Source organism: Phyllobates terribilis, unplaced genomic scaffold (genome assembly GCF_046119375.1).
Source record: "Phyllobates terribilis strain yellow unplaced genomic scaffold, ASM4611937v1 Scaffold_80__1_contigs__length_6766528, whole genome shotgun sequence".
In the NCBI taxonomy this organism is placed as follows: domain Eukaryota; kingdom Metazoa; phylum Chordata; class Amphibia; order Anura; family Dendrobatidae; genus Phyllobates; species Phyllobates terribilis.
This window is the reverse complement of record NW_027362840.1, coordinates 5,239,312-5,263,906: the sequence shown is the minus strand read 5'-3', so window position 1 is coordinate 5,263,906 and position 24,595 is coordinate 5,239,312. Positions and strand designations below refer to the sequence as shown.

General features: G+C 43.6%; 1 protein-coding gene across 5 annotated transcripts in view; it reads right to left on the bottom strand.

Moving 5' to 3' along the window:
- Window positions 1-24,595, bottom strand: part of LOC141197243 (uncharacterized) — a 98,526-nt gene that overhangs the window by 51,706 nt on the left and 22,225 nt on the right. For 4 of the 5 annotated variants that reach the window (XM_073662640.1, XM_073662642.1, XM_073662641.1 and 1 more), the window contains one exon: window positions 2,383-2,506. In XM_073662640.1, coding sequence (XP_073518741.1) covers window positions 2,383-2,506 — 124 coding nt within the window. Of the gene's footprint in view, window positions 1-2,382; window positions 2,507-18,650; window positions 18,737-24,595 lie in introns of all 5 variants that reach the window. The other variant, XM_073662644.1, reaches the window with a different exon arrangement.

Here is a 24,595-nt window from a genome sequence, read left to right as displayed (position 1 = left end):
GCCGAAGCCTGAGCCCTGGACAGAATTGAAGCAGTGTCCAGTACTGCATCTCTGCCATAACACATAGCTTCTTCCATTCGCTGAAAAAGCTTTCCACTTCTGAACGCGAAGTCCCATCCTGCCACGCTGCACGCAGCTGATCCAACCACCGCAGAGAAGCCTCACCGGCCCACATGGTCCCCAAGGCCGCTTGGAAACCATGACCTGCGGCTTCATAGATGGATTTCACTGCTGACTCCGATCTTCTGTCCAAAGGATCCTGAAGATTGGCTCTCCCTTTAACAGGAAGCAGGGAAGACTTGGTCAGCTGAGACAGAGATATATCCACCTCAGGAGAGGGAACCCAATTAATAACCATCTCCTTGGCACAGGGATATAGGGCATCAAAAAAACGCGTTCCTCGGAAGCGTTTATCAGGACACTGACGCTCCTTCTCCACTGCTTCGTTAAGTTCCTCATGCGCAGGTAATGTAGAACGAACACGGCGCGTCTTCTGATACAGACGGGCCGACCTAGACGGTCATGTCGGCTCTTCAGACAGCTCTAATACTTCCCGCATGTCCTTAATAAGCCCATCTACACGACCTGAAAGAGAAACAGAGCGATCCTGTTGATCCTCCTCTTCGGACTCAGAAATTTCATCAACCGAATCTGTTGGTGAATCCGAAGCCTCTGATGCGCTCTGCGAGGGAGACAACGCCACCATAGTCTTGCGGCGCTTTTTACCTCGTGGCATTGGGTGTGATCTAGCTGACACCCACTGTCCCAGGAGACTAGAGAGACTATCAATGAAGCGAGTGAGCGCCTCCACTTTAACATCACTGAGCGTTGAACTTGATGTAGTAGAAGGCCTGAGTGTATCAGAGGCGTGCGACTGAACCTGAAACGGATCAGGAGACCGATCCGCACTCCCAGGCCCCTGATCCGACATGCCACCCACACCAGATGCCAGGATGTACAACAAGGATGGCAAAAAAGTGTGAAAGCTGCACAGCCTGTTTTCAAAACTCACTTTTTTTTTTTTTTTTATATATATGCGTCAGGCTCTGAGGGGTTAAAGCTCACCCTTAGAAAAGAGCTACCCCAGAAAGCCGAGCAAAAAAATCAATAGGGGGAAACTCCCTTAAACACCATGCGTTTCCCCTAAAGCTCCACTTTTTCAGAAGGGGTTAACATCACAGCAACTATAATACTACGCTGCCTAAAAGGTCAGCGAAGTAAATCGCTTTAGGAGAGAAAACGGCAGTGCTCACGAGGACTCCTAATAGGTAGCCGAAGTGACAGCACTGACAAAGAACCCCTGCCAGAGACAGAGGGGACTCACCGGTACTGCGGCGACCGCTCCTCCTGAGTGTGTGGATGGACGGACGGGGAGCAGAGAGCAGGAGGTGCCGCTGGATGCCGGAGGGAGAAGCAGGGACTGCCAGCGCGTGCTCAACCAAGCACTTCCTGTCTAAGAAATGACGGCAGGAAGCCAGGAGACGCTAAGCCACGCCCCTGCTAGGCCATGCCCGCCACCAAAGCCCGTGCTTATTCAAAAAACGAGGGCAGAAAACTTCCTACCTCTATGAACGCAGGAAGCAAGTCAATAAAAGCAAGGAAACGAGCGCAAATACAGGGAGCTTCCTGCCTCAATGAAGGCAGGAAGCAAAAACGAAAAAGCATGCGCAAATAAAAAATAAAAATTACTGGCCTCCGTCTCTGCTCCCCAGTCAAGGCAGCGTCTGAAATAGACAAGAAACACACAGGCAGTACACTTGCCGTAGCCGTCAAAGATACTCTTTAGACCAAAAAGCACTTACCCGGCTGAACGCCACAGGGATCCTCAGGGATGTGTGGCGCCATGGCCCTTTGCTCCCCCCTATGGCGGAGCACGCAGGGACCCTCTCAGATGTGTGGTGTGCGCCTCCGCCAGGGAGCGCCCTGTATCCCCCGGGGCCGGCAGGCATAAGTGGGAACCTCCTCAAGGGGTACACAGAGCTGCCAGGGGAGGGTCAGGGGTCTCAGCAGCGCCGAGACCCCTAGAGACCTCTAGACCACGGGGGGTCCAGGACTCGCTGGATATAAAATAAACTCTTCTGAGGAGCTGCCGAAGCAGCGACTATCCTCTGAGACCTCAGATAAAAAGACTGATGAACATGGGAGTAGGAGGAGCCTATATACTGGAGGGGCCGGTCGTCTTTTTCCAATCTGAGGTGACTATCCTATGGGGCTCCGCCTACCCACGAAGTAGAGAATCTGTGTCTCCCTTCCTTCCTTTCTGCTGCTGAAATATGCTTGTCAAGTATTTGATACTATACACACACACACACACACACACACACATTTTAGGCTTTGTTTTACATAATTTTACAGTCAAGGGCAAAGAAATTCTCCTCCTACCAGGTAACATGCGAGTCTTCCGATTTTCCATAATAATTTCCTTGTACAAATCCTTGTGTCCTTCCATGTACTCCCACTCCTCCATGGAGAAATAGACAGCAACATCCTGACATCTAATAGGAACCTGACACACAGATACAAATTCAACGTATCACAGTGGAGATTTAGCAGAGACCTTGCAGGTATTGGTGTATTTACATAAAAATTCTAAACGTTTATACAATGTTTCCATTATGTCCAGGTCTTATAAATTGATTCCAGATACTTCATATTAGGTCTTCAATATCAAATCAGTGGGGATACAACGTTCGGCACGCCGATCTGCTCTTTGTACTGTCCGCAATGGCTAGTTGTACACAGTGTGCAGAGTCGGAAAAGCACGACTAAGTATTTGTGTAGTGTCTGCTCTTGGGTGCTGAAGCTTAGCTCCCAGTAAAGGGATGAAAAATTAATCATACTGTACAACTCAAAGTTATTGTAGAACCAGAAAGACCCTATGTTTTTCTCAGTTGTTTTCAATTTTGCATGTTACAAGGATTGCATTGCATAGCAAACTTTGCAACTGAAATGCTTACTCTGGTAAGACCCTGATGAAGAAAAAAAAAAAAAATGTAAAAACGTAATAGCAGATAAGTGCAAACTGTTTAAAGAGAGTCTGTCAGCAGGTTTCAGTTATGTAATCAGAGAGCAGAATGATGTAGGGATAGATCGCTTGATTCCAGTGATGTGTCACTTACAGGGCTGTTTGTGGTAGAGTCAATAAAATTAACATTTTATAAGAAGTAGATTATCACTAAAGCACAAGCCTCCTAGGCCAACCACACCCCCACCACTGGTTGGCAGTTTGCGCTCAATGTACAGTGTACACAGAGAAATGCCAATCAGGCGTGTGGGAGGGACTATACAGAGCTCAGCATTCTGAGCACTGCTAGATCTGCAGCAGAGTAACCAGGATTGCATCACAACTGCTGCACCCAGTAAACTAAGTGACACATTGCTGGAGTCAGGGTCTCTGCCCCTATATCATGCTGTTGTCATAAGGGGATGCAAAAACCTGCTGACAGATTCTCTTCAAGTATTATATAATTCCCAATACAAACTTCACTTGTAATCCTCAATCAACCACTAACGTGTAACCTCTTATATATGTCAGTAATTTCTTGGATATGAGAAAACTTGGCACTCGAATATGATCAAATAGAGATGACATTTTTATTTGTGGTATAATTCAGAGAATTGTGTGAATTACGTGTCCGTACATGGGAGCACGTGAGGGATATCATGGCAGCGCATGATGTGGAGGATGTGGCATTGTTGAAAACTATCCAACGTCACTTTAAATTGCACCATAAATGCAATCCTAATGACCTTAAAATTAAAGGCATAGATAGAGTACGGGATGGAATTAGAGGTGGAGACACTAAAAGCATCCTGTCCAAATTTGAATGTCATTGGATCAGTGTCCTGGGCACTATGGTACCCTCGGGACTCAATAAACAATAGAGTTTTGCATCACTCTTATGATTATCTATACGTTATATGTTTCCTAGTTTTCAATTTTAATTTACGGTATGTGTTTTTTGTATTCTTTTATTTCACAGTGATTATGTTTTAACTGGACTTTGAATACGCACCAGGAGATGCCTGCCTTTATATTCCCTGACCATTTACGGATATGAATATCATACCATATATTGATGGTTTCCGTCATTTTGAGAGGAATATGGATTTATATTGCGTACATATATATATCTGGTTATGGATTATGTATTATATACAAGCTGCAATATATTAGTTTTTATGTATTATATTGATATTTTGCACTTTTATTTTCTTTATGTCACTTTGCACTTTAGTTTCTTATTATATTTGTTATTACTACCTTAAATACTCTGCAGTATTTTCCTATTTGCATTGTATACTATACACTTACCAGTGGCGTGGATCTTTTTCACATCCATATAATATACACATGATGTGTCTTTAATATATTGCCTTGTCATCCCCTATATATGTTTGCATAAATATATACCGTATTTTTCGGACTAAGACGCACTTTTTTCCTCCAAAATTTTGGAGGAAAGTGGGGGGTGCGTCTTATAGTCCAAATACTAGCCATAGTATATACTGTGGGTAGTGAGAGGTGTGGAGGGGGTGGGGGGGGGGGGGGGGGGGGGAGAGGCAGCAGGGGATGAGTGGGGTACAGGAGGCAGCAGCCGCCTGCTGTAGTCTACGCTGTGCCCGCTGCTAAAGAAAATGGATATTCACTGCTCCCCATGCCCATGGGAGTGGAGAGCAATGAATATTCATTTTCCTTAATAGCGCTCACACTGTAGCCGCAGTGCGGCTCCTGCTGTGCTCAGCTCCCATGGGTTGTAGTGAATATTCATGGTCAAGGAGTGTGACTGGTCACTGCAACCCACACACACAGTCCCGGCGTGGTGAGCAGTGACTATTCCGGCACAGCATCTCATTATGAGAGCGCATGGCAGGGACACCATTTGCGCCCTGCCATGCGCGGCTCACACAGTGAGATCCCTGTTGGCAGTAGAATGGGACGCAGCGCTGGAGGAGAGAGGAGGTGAGTATAACTGTTTATTTTTGTGTGCACAGTGTGATAGTGATCAGGGGGGCATGCATTACCAGGATGGGGATCAGGGGTGCCTTGCATACCGGGATGGGGATCAGGGGGCGACGCATTACCAGGATGGGGATCAGGGGGCGATGCATTACAAGGATGGGGATCAGGGGTGCCTTGCATTCCCAGGATGGGGATCAGGGGGTGTCTAGCATACAAGGATGGGGATCAGGGGGTGTCTAGCATACAAGGATGGGGATCAGGGGGTGTCTAGCATACAAGGATGGGGATCAGGGGGTGCCATGCATACCAGGATGGGGATCAGGGAGTGCCATGCATACCAGGATGGGGATCAGGGGGTGCCATGCATACCAGGATGGGGATCAGGGGTGCCATGCATATGGGGATAGGGACTAGGGGGTGCGCCTTGCATACCAGGATGGGGATCAGGGGGCGCCATGTATACCAGGATGAGGATCACATGCATATCAGGATGGAGATCAGGGGGTGCCAAGAATACCAGGATGGGGATCAGGGGGTGCCATGCATAACAGGATGGGGATCAAGGGTGCCATGCATTACTAGGATGGGGATCAAGGGGTGCCATGCATACCAGGGGATCAAGGGGTGCCATGCATACCAGGATGGGGATGAGGGGTGCCACATACAGGATGGGGATGAGGGGTGCCATATACAGGAAGGAAGGGGACATACATACCAGGATGGGGGATATTAACAGAATTGGGGGATATTACCCATATAACAGTGTCAGCAGCAGACCCCCCCCCCCTGACCTAGTGCATCATGACCACATTGTTACTTAATTTTTATTTTCTATTTTCCTTCTCTAAACCCTAGGTGCGTCTTATGGACCGATGCGTGTTATAGTCCGAAAAATACGGTAATAGCATGTAACATCTTAACCATTTTATACTCCCTTATCCAAGATGGATTCTAGCATGTGCGCATGCACAGTGTTCTCAATGATCTGGATCATTGCCGACAACGATCAATGATGACGCGTGTGAGTAACTGATGTCACGGGATATTTCCCCCTGACCTGCATTTCCATCATGACCACCGGAAACAATGCTATGCCCAACATGTGTTTACACGACGCATGCGCCGCTTAAGATGCTGGATTGCCAACAGCTGTTCAGGCATCTATAAAATGTGGGTCAGACGCACAGTTACAGCCCCCTGAAAAAGCCCACGCGAAACGCGCGCTGGGGCTGCATCCACGGCTGGCCCAAACAGGTATATGATGGGTAAGGTGTCGTCCCCATTATGATGGCCCCTTTTTCATTATATTATGTGACTCTCTGCTTGTGTGCCGATACATACTTCCTTATTTAGGTTTACACCAGATATTTATGTGTTGGTTTTCTATTCAATCTACCTGATCTGGATTATTTCTAGATATGGACTCTATACACATGCACTTTATTTTCTTATTTTGCTAGGTGGTCTGATTATGATGAGATTTATGATAGTACTGTACTTTGATAGAAGAGTATAAATTCCACATGTTGTGCATTTCACTACTAGTTATATACTTACCGGGCTATCATTGACACTAGTGGCTTGTGTCACTACTCGTGCTGATTGTCACAAACTTTATTTATACTATTTTATATACTTCTTGGGTTTACACCCCCCATGCCCATTAGACCATAATGGCCCAGCGGTCTTAAACACCTGTGTCTTCTCTTTTTCTTTGACTGTTTCTTGGCTATTGTTATGCAACTTGTTTTTCATTACATTTTTATATTTTTTACTATTACGGACTTATGACTCCATGCCTCTTATAGGATGTATCTGCTTGGTAGTGTCCTAGTGGTTAGCGCACTTTAGCCACTTGTTGGTATTTTGTATACTTATATACCTATCATGTTGATGTATCAGATGATATTGACTGTATGCTTTGTAAAGTTGTATAATTTTTGCTTAACACGGAATTGTGCAAAAAATGTAGACTTTTGGCATTTTCAGTTTCTCCAGAACAGGATGGGGGTAGAATGGAGACGTGATGCCACAGCTAGTCTTGACGAACAGCTAGTTCATGACGAACTGCAGCATTCCTTACGCCAGAACTCTTAGTACAGTCACTGGCTGGAGTAAAATTTGTGGTGAGATGATGATGCAGTGATAAAGAACTCAAGTCTTGCTCCCCTACCCTGTCTATGCAACCTTTGTAATTTTTGCAAGTTTTTAATGGACGAAAAATAAAGAATTATTTTACCAGACGCTGGAACAACTATCCCTTTTTTTGAGTGACAGGGATTCCCCGGCGCCTGCACAATAGAACCCTGGGGCGCAGAGCACAGAGAGAAGGGGCCGGAATGAAGCAAAGCACGCCCTGTGTGAGCGGCGCTTTGTGCATGCTCGGGGAGTCAGGGAGAACAGTGCACGTCACAGGTAAATAAGCATATAGGCAGGGATTTCGGGGAATAATAAACAGATAGGTGGGGGGGTGACAGATTTGCATTAAGGACTCAGCTAATTTTTGCGGTTTCATTTTTTCTTACCCTTTTTTAAACAGCCATAACTTCCGTTTTTTTCTGTCTACATAGAGGGCTTGTTTTTTGCAGAACAAGTTGTAACTTTGAATGGCACCATTCATTTTACCATATAGTAGTGAAAACAAGTCATAAAATTTCCAAGGGAAGTGAATAAATGCATTTCCGTCAGTATTTTGGGTTTCTTTTTAACGTAGTAAAAATAACCGGGCAACATAATTCTTCTAATATGATTATGGCGATAGTAGCCTTTCATAGTTTTTTACTATATTAAAAGCTTAAAAAATTCAGAGCTTTGGAAGGAAAAAATTGGTTTATGATACCATTTTCTGAGACTCATAACATTTGTATTTTCCCATTGATGGGGCTATAAGAGCTTGCTTCTTGCACAGCGAGCTTTAGTTTTTAGAGTACATATGTTTTGATCGCTTTTTATGTAACTTTTTGTGGGAGGTCTGGTGACCAAAAAAACCCCGGCAATTTGGATATTTTGATTTAGTTTTCTCTTATGTTTACCATAAAGGTTCAAAAATGTTATATTTTGATATATTTGACTTTCACAGATGCAGCAATAGCTGGGGAAAAGTGGTGATTTTTGTGTGTTTTTTTTTTTTTTTTTTTTAACATACTCAAAAACTTATGTCTTAAAATTTTCACTTTTACTTTTTTTTTTTAAGTTACCTTTGATTGTTTAATTGCATGCTCTACATACTGCAATAGTAGAGTATTAAAGAATATTGTCCTAAAGAGAGTCCGTTATGAAGCCTAGTCTGTGGCATATGACAGATCTTCAGCGCCCATACTTCCTGCGACAACCCATCGGCAGCCTTTTGGAGGGAGGTGAGTGGCATTGGTGTCTGGAAGGATGCCCAGGCAAGACTGCATGCCTTAAATGCTACGGTCAGTGATTGAAAGCGAGATTTACAGCTGAACACTAACAGCAACATTCAGAGCTATTTCCAATCGCTGAATCCAATCAATGCTGTTAGGCTATGTGCCCATGATGCAGAAATGCTCTGGATTTTTCCTGAGCCTTTCTGCATCTTCCTGGCAGAAAAAACGCATGCGGTTTGTACATGCTTTTTCCTGCCAGGGACAAGCGGATGTGAAGCGTTCTTCACTTGCATTTCCGCATGCGGATTGACAAGCGCTTTCCAAGAGATTTTAACATCACTTGGAAAAGTACTTGACAACTTGGTCACACTATATAAATCCATGCAAACAGCATGGATTTATATAGTGTGACCCCAAAGAATGGTTAAAAAATAAAAAATAAATCTATACCTACTTTCCAATGGCCCCCGCAGTCTTGCTTCGCTCCGTCCTGGCTGAAGGCAACTCGCGGTACACTGCACTGAAGGACCTGCCGTCACATGACTATGACGTCAGCGCAGGTCCTACAGTCCACCGCGATCTGCCGACAAAGGAGGACAAGGGCGGCGGGGGCTGTCAGAAGGTAAGTATAACATTTTTTATTTTATTCTTTTTTTTTTACAGGTTCCGGAGGAGAGTCTCCTGATCCCCAGACCCGGGTACCATCCGCACATTGGAACACATGGATTCCGCATGTACAGATGCAGTGATGCGGAATCCATGCGTTCCAATGCAAGTCAATGGCGGCAAATACGCTGCGTGTCCGCAAAATTATTGGACATGCTGCGTATTTTTCCGCAAGGATAATCCGCAGCGGAAATTTCCGCAGCATGTGCACAGCACATGTGGATTATCATTGGGGAACATGGCAGGCCTACCATGCGTTTAAGCGTTTCTGCAGCGTTTTTGCCACTGCGGAAACACTTAAAAAACGCATCGTGGGCACACAGCCTTAGAGGCACATGCCCGCTGTTTAACACTGCCAGCATCTGCCCTGTGGAGAGGACTTCGCTCCAGAGCCCATTCTACACACCCTGATGTGCTCCATGACAGCTATATCTGTTATGGAGACTTGTGGGGTTAATAATGTATGCAGTTTGTATTTTGAAATATGGTGATATATCCACTTTAAGAGCCAAATCTAATGGCACTAGTGAAAATGGACACACTGTCTCTTCCCCATATTTAATGCAACAGTATGTGATATAATACCTTGTACAGTCACATGTGCATGAATATTTTCTTACATGTCCAGCAGCAGATCGCTAAAGAATGAAAGGTGCTAAGCTTTGCAGCTCTGTTCAAAGTATTTACAACAGCTGATTGGTCCCTAGTGCCAGAACCCAACAATACTAATAAACTAATACTTTCATTGCTCACCTCTCCAGCCACCCTGCTGCTTCCTGCCCGCCATCAAGTCCCATTCTTTCCACCGTCACATCTCTGTCTCTTCGCTATAGGTCAGGACTTCTGGATATAGCCAGGGTTTGGAGGTCATAACGTTGTGATGTCACAACGACCTGACGATGTGCAATGACCTCCAAGTCCTAGATGTGTCCAGAAGTCCTGGGCTATAGTCAAGAGGTCAGAAATGTGGCACATGTAAGGCGAAAAGAAGAGAATCGGATACCGAGCAGCAGGCACTTCCAGAGAGGTGGCTCAGTGGTTAGCACTGCAGCCTTGCAGTGCTGGGTCCCTGGGTTCAAATCCCACTACAGACAACATCTGCAAGGAGTTTGGATGTTCTCCCCGTGTTTGCATGGGTTTCACCCACACTCCAAAGACATACTGATAGGGAATGTAGATTGTGATCCCCAACGGGGACAGTGCCCATAACGTCTGTAAATTGTCTGAATTGTAAAGCTTTGCGGAATATGTTGGAGCTATATAAATAAAAAGATTATTATGGTTTTTTTTAACATTTGTCGACTTTCTACAACTCAGCAAAATGGCAGCCAGCTAGCCACCACTTTGCTGAACTCGCTTAAAGATTATGCATTTTTTCAAATTTTGGGTAGAATTCAATGTCATTCCAATAAATTCACCCATGTCAAGACTAAAAAAAAAAAATGTTGTTGGGGGTTGCTGCCTGGAGCTCCAAGGTGAATGGTCACACTCTTCTGAGCTCAGTCAAGCCCGTTAAAGCTACTTACAAGCATATCCAAGGGATTTGAAAGAAGACTTTTCCTGGACTTTCTGGATTACAAATATCCTATTAGAAAACAAATATGCCTTTTAATAAAAAGAAAAATGATGGATCTCTGCTACAGAAATCATGAATCCAAGCAAATCTCTTTTCCACTGAAGAAACTAGTTCCTGACTAGACCTGTACCTCCCCATCAAGCAAGAACGATTTATCACCTCCTAAGAAGACCCCAATATTTAGAAAGGACCGAGCGGACCCCTTCAGGATGAACAGAAAACCTCTTCCACAGCGCAGTTCCAGCCATGCATCCAGTAACCCCCATACTAAAGAACGCTTCTATGCCACCTCTTCCAGTAAGATTCAAGACTCACCTCATCAACAAGAATCTCACCCATCAGAAAAGCAACAAGAAGACACCTGCAGGGTAAGTGTTGACCATCCTCCTGCAGCTGTCACAGTGATTAAAGATCACTATGCATTGACACAAGTGGAGACCCGCACTGTCAATCAAGCAGGGGAGTCCCTGCACACTGGCAAGGAGTCTAAAGCTGCTGAGGTCTCCAGAGGTGGAATGCTCACCCCAGACACCTCATTTATACTGCCACCAATGATGTCATGCCTTAAGGGGACTCAGGAATCTGGCCACACATCTGTACAAGGACAATCAATCCAAGCCTCAGCTGACAGCAGCTGCTGGTATTAAAACATAAGTTGCTGCAGTTGTGAGACCAAAAGAGTTATTAAAGGTGAAGTACCACTGTGCTGGATCTTATAAGCAGGACACTATTGACACAATTAATGCCCCTATTAAAGAATAAGCAATCTGTGGCAAGCAAGGTTTTAATATGCAAGCATAAATGTGCACATCTTTCTCTATGGACAAATCCTTTTTTAATACACCTTTGACATTAAAGGATCTCATTATAAAAGTGAACTCAAACGCTCTACCACCTTCAAATCTTTAAGCACACTAGATAAAGAGTATATAAGGACAGGGAATAATTTTAATTATGATTCCCAATCTATGGATACGAGCCAAGTAACTACAAGGGAGAAAAGAAAAGGTCTAGGCAATGTAGGGGAATTTGAAGGGAAATCTAAATGTTAGGATTCTGACTCAGGAGAACAATCAGAGGACATTTCACCCAATGCTACCCCTGCAAAAAAAACAGACCTAGATTGGAACATAATACTACAGCCCAATTTTCAAAAAACAAGAACGATGACAATTTCCACTCTGGGAACTTATTAACAACATGCTCAAAGACACAGTTAAACACCTTGAAAACAATCTTGGCCAAAAAATGGATAAAATACTAATTCTATTCATGGAAGAGAGTATTAGAATTAGAGATGAGCGGTGTTCGACTAGAACTGTTCGCCAATCTCAAATTCGAGCTGTTTTGGGCGGTGTTCGAGTCGTTCGACAAACACCAACGATTTGCAAAAAATTCGGCTGTTCGAGGTTATGTTCGATAACTGTTCGTGCACCAAAAGCGTGTCCTGCATGTCTGGCGCTATTTAGAGCACCAATCATGCAGGGATTGTCTAGCACTCACTGTAATGCCACAGCCATGGTGGTTGTGGCATTACAGTGATTGCCCAAATCGATGTGAACAGTGCTCACAGTGAAACATGAAAAACCGGCAATTCATCAGCGGCATACATCGGTACCCAACAATTTAGAACAGAAATAATAGAGTATCACACATAGATTAGATAGATAGAAACATGTCAGTCACATATATATGAAGTACAGTGATAGTGTTGGTTACTTTACTTGTCATTTAGTGTAAAGGATTTATTTAAAAAAATAATAGTGTTTTCATGCACCGTCTCTTTAAAAAAGCCGGCCGGCAATTCAGCAGCGGTACCCGACAATTTATATCAGAAAGAATAGAGCATCACACATAGATTAGATAGAAACATGTCAGTCACATATATATGAAGTACAGTGACAGTGTTGGTTACTGTACTTGTCATTTCGTGTTAAAGGATTCATTAAAAAAAAATTTGGCGTGGGGTTCCCCGTAATTTTAGTCTCTAGCGGAGGTTAAGCAGACGGCTGGGGCAGATGTTTGAAGCCTGGGAAGGGGGTAATACCCACGGAGCTTCCCAGGCTACTAATATCAGCCCCCAGCTGAATACATAGCCTTTTTTTAGCTATTAAAATGGGGGACCCCCCAAAAAAAATGACATGGGGTCCCCCTATTTTAATAGCTAGCAAAGGCTAGGCAGACAGCTGGGGGCTGATATTAATAGCCCAGGAAGGTGCCATGAATATTGGCCCCCTCCCAGGCTAGAAACACCAGCCGTCAGCCGCCCCAGAAATGGCGCATCCATAGGATGCGCCAATTCTGGCACTTAGCCTCACTCTTCCCACTGCCCTGTAGCGGTGACAGTGGGGTAATAGGGCTGGGGTTGATGTCAGCTTATAATGCCAGCTGACATCAAGCCCAGGTTAGTAATGGAGAGGCGTCTATAAGACACCCCCATTACTAACCCCATAGTCAAAGTTACAAAAAAAAAAAAAAAAACACAAAACACCCAGAATAAAGTTCTTTAATTGAAATAAAGACACAATTCTTTATTGTACTAAATTAAACCATACTTACCGTCACGCCCATTCCAGCTGAAGCCAACAATCTCCTGCAATAAAAGAAAAATAATAAACCAACATCATCCTTACCTTTCCATGGTTCCCACGACAGCTTCAGCTCTGCTACATTCACATGACAGGCTGGATCGCAGCAGAACGCTGCCATCCAGCCTGTCATCCCGCAGACACTGAGAAGCGCAGGCATGCTTGTGCTCCTCAGTGTCTCTCTGTGACGGCATAAAGATGAGCCGAGGTCATGTCCAATGAACTCAGCTCACCTGTCGGGTACCGATGCTGAATTGCCGGCCGGCTTTTTTAAAGAGACGGTGCATGAAAACACTAATTTTTTTTTTAATAAATCCTTTAACACTAAATGACAAGTACAGTAACCAACACTGTCACTGTACTTATTATATATGTGACTGACATGTTTCTATCTATCTAATCTATGTGTGATGCTCTATTCCTTCTTGTCTAAATTGTCGGGTACCGGTGTATGCTGCTGCTGAATTGCCGGCCGGCTTTTTTAAAGAGAGTGTCTTCTGAGCAGTTTGTCAGCTTTTGGACACCTTTGAAGGTGTTTTCTATGTGTTTCTATGTGTTTTTATTTGCCTGCCATTGGTTTTAACGGTGTTCGACGGTGTTCGATGAACAGTTCCACGAACATCCCGGTGTTCGACGAACCGAACCCGAACACTAATAGCTCAACACTAATTAGAATAGCTGAAACTGAAAAGAAAATGGAAGAAGTTTTGATAAAACAAACAGTACTAGAAAAAGATTACTCTGCTATGAAAAGTGAAATTAAACATCTCAAAATACAGCTAATGAATTTAAAAGGATCGCAATCGACGTAACATCAAATTACGGGGAATTCTAGAAAACATTTCTCCAAATAGTCTAGCACCCTTTATTGAGGACTTAATCCATAAAACACTTCCCTCCACAAGCAGATTAGATCTTACTATTGACAGAGCTCATTAGGCTCCCTAAATCCAAATTCTTACCCCGAGAGAGGTAATTACTAAAATCCATATTTATCATATCAAAGACTAACTAATGAATTACATGGACAAACATACCAACTTACCAGCACCCTATAAAAATATTAAAATATACACAAGCCTCTTAAAAGAAACTTTAATGCTAAGAAAATCCTTCTCAGAAATGACTACAGCATATTGAAATCACAGAACATTACTTAAAAATGGGGGTTTTCTACAAAACTAATTGTTTTCTACAATGGCAAGACCGTTACCTTTCAGAACATAGAGGAAGGCCTTTCATTTTTGTCACAGAATAACCTGATGGAAGAAAATGGAAGGCTACCACTTAAAGACATAGAAGATATGTGACTTTCTGCACACTTTACCAGATCGTTTTTAAGGTACTTTTCCATGGATTACAAGGATGACTGTCTCTTTTGACTACTTCTTTTCTCGCTTGGATCATTAAAAACTTTAAATAGCAGGCTTGACTTTGCTGCTGGCTGAATTTTTCTTCCCAGTAAAGGTATTATCCTTTTTTCAGGTCGTCTGAGAAGCATCAGGTGGACAATTTCTTCTTTTTCTTCAGATTATTATTGGTTTGGTTTAACATAATTAGATGGTATAGCTCTCCAAGAAGCTACATTTTCTGCAATCAATCCCCCCCAAATTTACAGACAAAAATTTCACATATTTTTAGATCATCCGTGGAACAGAAAAAGGCAGGTGTGCCAACTGCAATAAAAGACACTGTTGCGTTTCAATTTATTGATGAAGTAACTGATATTAAAGGACGTTTTCATATACTCATATGCAAAATAAATTATAATGAGTTCACCATTGTCAATACATATGTTCCGAATAGGGGTCAAATCTCCTTTTAAAATAAAATTATGAAAAAAGTTACAAAAACCCAAAAAGGTGATCTTGTTATACTAGAAGACTTCAATATTATTCCGGATCATTCATTAGATACTACATCAACATCTAGACACAAGATATTCACCTTGAACAGATGGATCAATCAAGAAAATTTATATGGCACTTTTAGGTGCCTCAACTCTACCTCAAGAGAGTACATCTATTATTCATATCCACACCAAACATATACAAAAATTTATTTGGTACTGACTAATATTAACTCCTTACTTAAATTGAATACAGTAAGTATTGGTCCAAGTAAATATTGGACCTGATAGCTTTCCAAATAAGTATTATACCAATTTCAAACATGTATTATCTAACCCCTTAAATGATTGCAGACCAATATCACTTCTAAATACAGATATTAAGATTTACGCAAACATTTTAGCAAACAGATTATCCGAAATTCTTCCTAATGTAATTCATAAGGATCAAGTAGAATTTATTAAAAATAGACAAACAACTGAAGACACCAGAAGAATCATTAATTTACTATCACATATTGAAGAAAAAAATACCCCACCAATAATATCATCGTTAGATGCAGAAAAAGCATTTGATCGCATTAACTGGGATTATGCTTTCGCCACATTAGACAAATTCGGTTTTAAAGGCCCTATTTTACAAGCTATTCTTCCTCTTTACTGTAATCCTTCAGCAAAAGTTGTAGTTAACATACCATCACATTATTTCAATATCTCAAATGTCACCTATCCTATTTACACTTATAATGAGCCTTTAGCGGAAACCATTAGATTAAACAATTTAATCAAAAGGTACTGTATATGTACCAATGCAAGACAATACAAAAAATAGGCCTATTCGCAGATGATATAATATTATCTCTAACCAACTCCCTGATTTCAGTAAGGCAATTAACTAAAGTATTAAATTATTTTTCCAAAATTTCATTCCATAAAATGAAATAATCTAAACTGTTAGGTTTTTTATTGAACCAGAACTAAAAAATATTATTAAAAGAGAAACCCCTTATTTTTGGTGTCATAGAAATATTGAAAATTTCTCTTCTCTCTCCCAGACCCCTCTTCCCTCCTCCCTTATCGACGGTTTGTCAGAGCAGGAAGCTGACCATCTAAAGAGCTCTCTGTATACAAATTAGCACACACATGAGAAGTGGCAGATGCCATTACAAAGATAGTCGGCAAACCCAATTAACATGTGAGTGTGTTTTCCAGTGGCACCAACCTGCGATAAATCTACAACTAAGTGAGAAGTTTGGATTACCAGAACTTCAGAAGAATTCAACAGAAATCTTTAGTCTGGCTGGCACCAGTGCAAAATATGGAATATCTGAAGTTCTATATGTCCGATAATCATGAGACCCATATTTTAATGGCAGGGTCAGCTAAGGAACAATATGCATAATTTTCCGTAGATGTGAGCCCCTCTGGTGAGCTGTAATACAAAAGTACAAAATAACGGACCGCAGCTATGTCTTGTGTGGTCTCTAAAGAAAGGCAAATTCATAAAGAAAATGGCGTCACTTGCAGGCTTCTGTGATCAACCAGCGATAAGTTATCGCAGAACCAGATATTTTTAATAAAATATGAAGGCTGGAGCCCAGCCCAAGTGAGGTCATCACAAGGGGTGTGTGGGCAGGTCTCCCCCTTCGGTATAAAAGACCCAACCGAAGATGGGTCAGTGCTCATTGCCGGGAGTATATGTTTCATAAGCAAGAGGTCACGATCGCTGAACGGTCATAGGAGCGTTCCCTTCCAACCATACTACCGTATTTTTCGGACTATAAGACGCACTTTTTTCCTCCAAAATTTTGTAGGAAAGTGGGGGGTGCGTCTTATAGTCCGAATACTATATTATTGTATAGCCGCATGGTGGTGGGTGTGGGGGAGCGGCAGAGGAGGATCAGCGTGGCACAGGAGGCAGCAGCCGCCTACTGCAGCCTACGCTGTGCCCGCTACTAAAGAAAATGAATAATCCCTGCTCCCCACGCCCATGGGCGTGGAGAGCAATGAATATTCATTTCTCTTCATAGACGGCACACTGGAGCCGCAGCGCGGCTCCTGCTACAGCTCTGCGGTCAGTGTGTCCGCTATTAAAGCTCATGAATATTCGCTACAACCCACTCCCATGGGTTGTAGTGAATATCCATGGTCTTTAATAGCAGGCACACTGACCACAGAGCGGCAGCAGGAGCCGCGCTGTGGTACAGTGTGTCGGCTATTGAACAGCCTAAATGGTCACTGCTCCCCACGCACAGAGTTCTGGCGTGGGAAGCAGTGACTATTCCAGCACAGCGTTTCACACAGTGAGCGTGTCGGCAGCAGAGTGGGACAGCGCTGGAGGAGAGTATGATTATTTTTTTTTTTAGGCAACGTGATGGGGGCTCAGAGGGTGCCATACATAACAGGATGGGGGCTCAGAAGGGTGCCATACATAACAGGATAGGGGCTCAGAAGGGTGCCATACATACCAGGATGGGTGCTCAGAAGGGTGCCATACATACCAGGATGGGTGCTCAGAGGGGTGCCATACATACCAGGATGGGGGCTCAGAGGGGTGCCATACATACCAGGATGGGGGCTCAGAGGGGTGCCATACATACCAGGATGGGGGCTCAGAGGGGTGCCATACATACCAGGATGGGGGCTCAGAGGGGTGCCATACATACCAGGATGGGGGCTCAGAGGGGTGCCATACATACCAGGATGGGGGCTCAGAGGGGTGCCATACATACCAGGATGGGGGCTCAGAGGGTGCCATACATACCACGATGGGGGCTCAGAGGGTGCCATACATACCACGATGGGGGCTGAGAGGGTGCCATACATACCAAGATGGGGGATAAAGGGGTGCCATGCATACCAAGATGGGGTATAAAGAGGTGCCATGCATACCAGGATGGGATGGGGGCCACTTACACCAGGAAGGAGGGGCCATACATACCAGGATGGAGGATATTGACAAAATTGGGGGACATTACCCCAATACCAGTGTCAGCAGCAGACCCCTTCCCCCATAATAGGGCATCATGACCACAATTTTTGCTTACATTTTTTTTCCCTATTTTCCTCCTTTAAAACCTAGGTGCGTCTTATGGTCCGGTGCGTCCTATAGTCTGAAAAATACAGTAAGTCGTCTCTGTGATCTTTATAGTAAGTTCTTCTTTAATCCTATTTTGTGTGTGTAACTGTATATTCTGTACTGTAAATGTCTCCTTTTGTAAAACCTTTTGTATATTTTTCATAAACGCTGCCTTTCTTTTGGATTAAATATAAAATATAATAGTTCTGTTTCTTTTGTTCCATCATCGTTCCCTCCCCCAAAGTCATAGGCTACCAGATAGCAGGCGTTCGATCAGGCCTGTATTATATTTCAAAAGCTGGTCGGTGGTGGCAGCAAATAATCATAAGTGGGCTATCATGAAGCTGGCAGTAACCGTACTGGGGCGTATACACATATTCCATGCGTGGGAATCCGGAAGTGTGTATGCCATACGCTCACTGTGCGCTTGGCAATATCTACGTAGTGAGTAATCAGGATCGTGTGCGTGAATCCCTGCTTAATCCTGACAGAGTTACGACAGCAGTGAGATATTGTGTGGTCTCCCCGGTGTGGTTCCTGTGAAATTCTGACACTTGGGAATTTAATAAAATTTTATACCTTGGTATTAATCTCACAAAACCCTTCTGCAACATCTTAGAGGTGAACCTAAATTCCTTGTATAAAGATCTCCACAATAGTATTTCCTACAAAGAAAAAAATTGATTGTTCTTGGTAAACTGATATTTTACAAAATGTCACGTCTTTCAAAACTACAGTATATATTTTTCGTTCTATTCCACTGTTTATTCCAGATACGTTGATAAACAAGCTTCAAAATCAACTAATGTATTTTATACGGGGTGGTAAATATCCTAAGATTGCAAAGAAGACCTCATGTAAACATAAACTTAAAGGAGGAATGAGTGTTCCTAATATACAAGCTTACCATCTTACTAACCTGGTTCTTCAAAGTAGAAATTGTCTTTTAGAATCCCAACATAATCCTAGTTGGACAAAACTACAAAGATCATTTAGTAATGGGATTCATTTTAAGTCAACCAACCTATCACATCTTTAAGACTTTTCTTTGCCAAGTCCACTAAATCTAGTAACAATCTTCAATTCTAGCCTGGAAATTTCTGCACAATGCTTCCTGCCAAAAATCTTCAGTATTACCACTAGATATAATCCCCATTTCTTTTACAATTGTGGCTATTCCAAACTTTGCCTTCAAGCTATGGGAAACTATCATTAGCAAAGTATTAAGAAATAATAATTTAGACTCATTTTATACTTTCTAACAACTTAAACAGGAGTTTAATATCCCACATATAGAATTTTATTCATATCTAGAACTAAGAAAATATATAAGAAACAATCTCAACTTTCTTATATGACTTCCCAATATAATATTACATTTGATAGCGAATCCTGGTATTAAAACAATATGGAATACTAGATATCTCTACAATATATTTAATGAAGATATCTTCTGTAAACATAATTATGCTATAAGCTGGTAAAACAACCTTGGATCCCAATTCTCTCCAGACAACTGGAAAAAAGTTTTAAAATTTACATATTCAAATAATATAAGTACAAATTTACACAAAACACACCTCAAAACAATAATGAGATGGTATCCTCTTTATCCTCCTAACATAGTAGTCTCTTTTGCAAACACTACATCTGATCTTCAGAAATCTCAATGATTCTTTAAAAATATATTTCTATTTTAACTGTTTGTTAATTCGGGCATACAGTCTCAGTTGACCTTATTTATTATATGCAATATTTGTATACTTATCCTTCCCCTGTCTCATTCCCTTTATCCCCTCACACCCTTGTTTCCCCATAACTCTGTCCTTTAGATAGTGAAATAATAAATGACAAAATAACTAATATTTTGTTTCATTATATCCTTTGTGTATATTGGTCCCCCCTCCCTTAAAAATAATATGATGAAAAGATCCTAGTTACTTACCGGTAACGGGATTTTACAGAGCCCATGACAGCACCACCTGAGAGAGGGTATCCGCCCACCAAGGACAGGAACCTACTGAATAAAAAGGCGGTACCTCTCCTCCGCATCAGTTTTTTGTTTCAGAGCATGAGAGGGCCTCCGAAGACAGGTTAATACATAACCACCACCTCAACATATGTACTAAACACCTTAAAAAAAAAAGTGCACACCACAGTGATAAAGGGGAGGGAATTAATAGGGTGCTGTCATGGGCTCTGTAAAATCCCGTTACCGGTAAGTAACTAGGATCTTTTCCCCTTCTCCCATGACAGCACCACCTGAGAGATTTATAGAGATTAAATACCAGAGGGAGGGATCACCGCTTGCAACACCCTTCTACCAAAGGACAGATCAGTAGAAGAGGAAAGGTCAAGACGGTAATGTTTGTAAAATGTAGCAGGGGATGACCAAGTTGCCGCCTTACATATAATGTCGATGGGCACATCCGCCTTCTCAGCCCAGGAAGCAGCTACCGCTCTGGTGGAATGGGCCTTCAGGTTCTCAGGAACCGGCAGATTGCTAGAAGAGTAGGCTAAGGTAATAGTATCCCTGACCCATCTAGCTATGGTCCCCCTTGTAACCTTAAGTCCTTTCCTAGCCCCCTGAAAGGATATAAATAAAGCGTCACTCTTTCTCCAGGCTTTTGTCACTTCCAAATACTGGACTAACACCCTCCTAACATCTAAGGTGTGAAGCTTATATTCCTCAGAATCCCTAGGATTAGGATAGAAGGAAGGGAGAGTGATTACTTGAGTCCTATGGAACTTGGAGGCTACCTTTGGAAGATAGGCCGGGTCTGGTCTTAAGATTACTCTATCCATACATACTTGAGTGAATGGATGGTTAATGGATAGTGCGTGTAAGTCACTGACTCTACGAGCTGATGTCAGGGCCACCAATAGCGCAGTCTTTAAAGTTAAGATTTTTTCTGAAACCTTCTCTAAGGGCTCGAAGGGAGGTTTGGTTAATGCTTCCAGAACTAAATTAAGGTCCCAAGGAGGCATTCTTGGCACAGGAATAGGTCTGGATCTATGACAGGCTTTAATAAATCTAATGATCCATCTATTTGCTGCCAAGTCATAATTATACAGTGCCCCCAGAGCAGATACCTGTACCTTAAGAGTACTGGTGGCTAGTCCCATGTTTAACCCCTTCTGGAGGAATTCTAGTATGGCCTCAATAGGAACCCTCCCTTTGGCAGACTGACCCGAGGTAGACAAGAACTTAGCCCAGGTTCTACCATAGATTCTAGTTGTTATCGGCTTTCTACTTGCTAGAAGGGTAGTAACAAGATCTGGAGAAAACCCCCTTTGCGTCAATAGCGACCTCTCAAAATCCAAGCCGTCAAATGCAGGCCCGCTCTTTGGGGATGACAGACTGGGCCCTGCCTGAGGAGATCCGGGATGTCCGGAAGAACCCATGGATCTGCTTGGGACATTCTCTTCATCCAAGTGAACCATGGTCTCTTGGGCCAGAACGGGGCGATCAATATAACCCTCGCCCGTTCCTCTCGGATCTTCCTCAGGATAGTAGGGATCAGTACTAAAGGGGGAAAGGCATAAGCTAGAGTGAAATCCCACTGAATCTGCAGCGCGTCCACCGCAAACGCCCCCTCTTTTGGATTCAGGGAGCAAAAGGTTTCGGTCTTCCGATTGTGTCTGTTTGCAAATAGATCTATCTGGGGCTGTCCCCACCGATCCACAATCTGCTGAAAAACGGCTGGATTCAACTCCCACTCTCCTTGTTTCAAGATGTGACGACTCAAGAAATCGGCCTTTATGTTTTCTTCCCCTTTTATATGCAGTGCCGAGAGCGTAACCAGCCGACTCTCGGCAAAACTGAAGATCTGATCCGCTATTAACATCAGAGGGAGAGACCTGGTACCCCCCTGATGGTTGATGTAGGCGACTGTTGATCTGTTGTCTGACATTATCCTGACGTGAGGACCCTGAAGAACAGAACTGAATTCTTTTAGCGCGTTTCTGGCTGCCAACAGCTCTTTCATGTTGGAAGAGAGGCTTGTCTCGCTGTCCGACCAGAGGCCTTGTACAGAACGATCCCTTAGGTGAGCTCCCCAACCTTCCGCACTTGCGTCTGTTGTAATTGTATCCGACACCTGGAAGGTCCAAGGAACCCCCAAAGATAGGTTGACCGGAGATGTCCACCAGTCCAGGGAGTTCATCACAACATCTGGAAGAGATATTTTCCCATTCAGGCGACCTTTGAGCCGCCTGTCCGCTGCCAGAATCTCCTGTTGAAGACACCTGGAATGGTGCTGGGCCCACTGAACCGCCGGAATGCAAGACGTCATTGTACCCAACAGAGACATTGCACTCCTCAGGGTGATGGTCGGATTGCTGACAATCTGAGATGTTAGGGATCTGATCTTCAGTTTCTTTTCCTCTGGCAGAAGACAGGTTTGGTTTTCTGAGTCCAGAATGAGACCCAGGAAAGACTGAACCCTCTTTGGTTCCAGCCTTGACTTCTCCAGATTTAACAGCCAACCTAGGCGTCTTAGACTGGCCATGACGTCCGCCAGGGCTAGAGCACAGAGTTGACTTGATCTGCCCACTACTAAGAAGTCGTCCAGATAAGGGATGACTAAAATATCTCTTTCCCTCAAGTGCGCTGTGACCTCCAGAATGATTTTTGTGAAGACTCTCGGCGCCATGGAAATACCAAAGGGAAGAGCTGCGAACTGAAAATGCCTTACGTGCCTGCCGAATTGTACAGCTACTCTTAGAAACTGTTGATGATCTGGCAAAATCGGGACGTGGTAGTAGGCGTCCTTCAGATCGAGGACGCACATAAAACAGTCCGGAAATAACATCTTTATGGCTGATTTTATTGTTTCCATCTTGAAAGGCCTGTAGATTAAATGGTCGTTCAGTCTCTTTAAGTTCGCAATGGTCCTGAAGGAGAAGTCCGGCTTCTTTATTAGGAAGAGGGTCGAATAGAATCCTCTTCCTTGCTCGGGTGCAGGTGTTTCCACCAGAACTCCTTTCCTGAGCAGAGAGAGAACTTCCTGCTGTAAGGCTATCTGTTCCACTAAACCTCTGGGGGCTGATATTTTGACAGTGTTCTTGGGCCTGCTCTTGAACTCTAGTGTGAGCCCCCTCCTGATTATCCCTAAGATCCAAGAATTGGATGAAATTTTCTTCCAGGCAGGCAGGAAGTGGGACAATCTTCCTCCCACCTGGGGGGAACTGTCACTTAGGGGCTTTTTTATTCTCGGAGGAGGGACCCCCAAACATGAAGCCTCTGCTATACGGCTTTCGGTCTTTCCAGCTACCTTGGTCTCTGGGAGCTTTACTGCGGCTGTATTTTCTCTTCCGAAAGGAACTGTTAAATCGGGAACCAGACACCGTGGGAAATCCATGTTTTTGGTCTGCGGCTTTATCTAGGATGTCATCTAGACCTTTGCCGAACAAGAAGTCCCCCTCACAAGGGATTGAGCACAGTTTAGACTTTGACTGCACATCTCCTGGCCAGCTCTTGAGCCATAGCGCCCTACGGGCTGCATTAGAGAGGTTTGCAGACCGGGCAGCCAGCCTAACTGAATCTGCCGATGCATCTGCCAGGAATGCAGCCGCTCCCTGCACAAGAGGAAGGTCTGATAGAATTTTCTCCCTGGACACATTCCCCCTGATCTGGTCTTCCAATTGTTGAAGCCAGATCATCATAGATCTAGCAGTGCAGGTCGCTGCTACTGCCGGTTTAAGGGCCCCTGCTGACGACTCCCAGGTTTGCTTAAGGAAGGACTCCGCTTTTTTATCCAGCGGGTCTTTTAAGGCTCCTAAATCCTCAAAGGGCAGAGTGGATTTTTTTGAAGATTTTGAAATGGCCACGTCAATCTTAGGGGTTTTGTCCCATTTAGCCGCATCCTCATCCTCAAAGGGGTACCTCCGCTTGGAGGATGACGGCAGCTGACCCTTCCTCTCCGGTTTCTTCCATTCCCTTTCTATCAGAGATTTAATCCTGTCATTGACCGGGAATGAGCGTCTCCTCCTTTGGTCTAAGCCCCCGAACATAACATCCTGGACTGTTCTGGGCACTTTGGTATCGGTAATACCCATAGTCCCTCTGACGGCTTTAACTAGTCTCTCAGTATTATCAACCGAAAAACAAGGTCTGCCCCCCCCATTATCATCCGAAGACTCCGATGACGATGAGGAGTGATTAGAGGAGGAAGGCAGTTCTCTCGTAAAACGGGACTCCACTGATTCCTCTGATTCTGAAGAAACTAGTTTTCGCTTCTTCTTTTTGAGTGAGGTTAAGCCTCTTAAAGACTCTCTGACCTCTGTCTGGATTAGATCCTTTAATTCTAAAGAAAACCTGGGGGACTCCTCTGCAATGGTTTTCTGAATACAGTCTGAGCATAGGTTTTTGGCATAGGAGGTGGGAAGACCGATTTTGCATAAAGCACACTCCCTGTTTTTATTTTTAGCACTACACTTCTTCGCCTCCTGCCCCAAGAAATAAAAGGAGAAGAAGGAGGAAAAGAGAGAGAGAGAGAAGAGCACATTATTCAAGGTGAGAC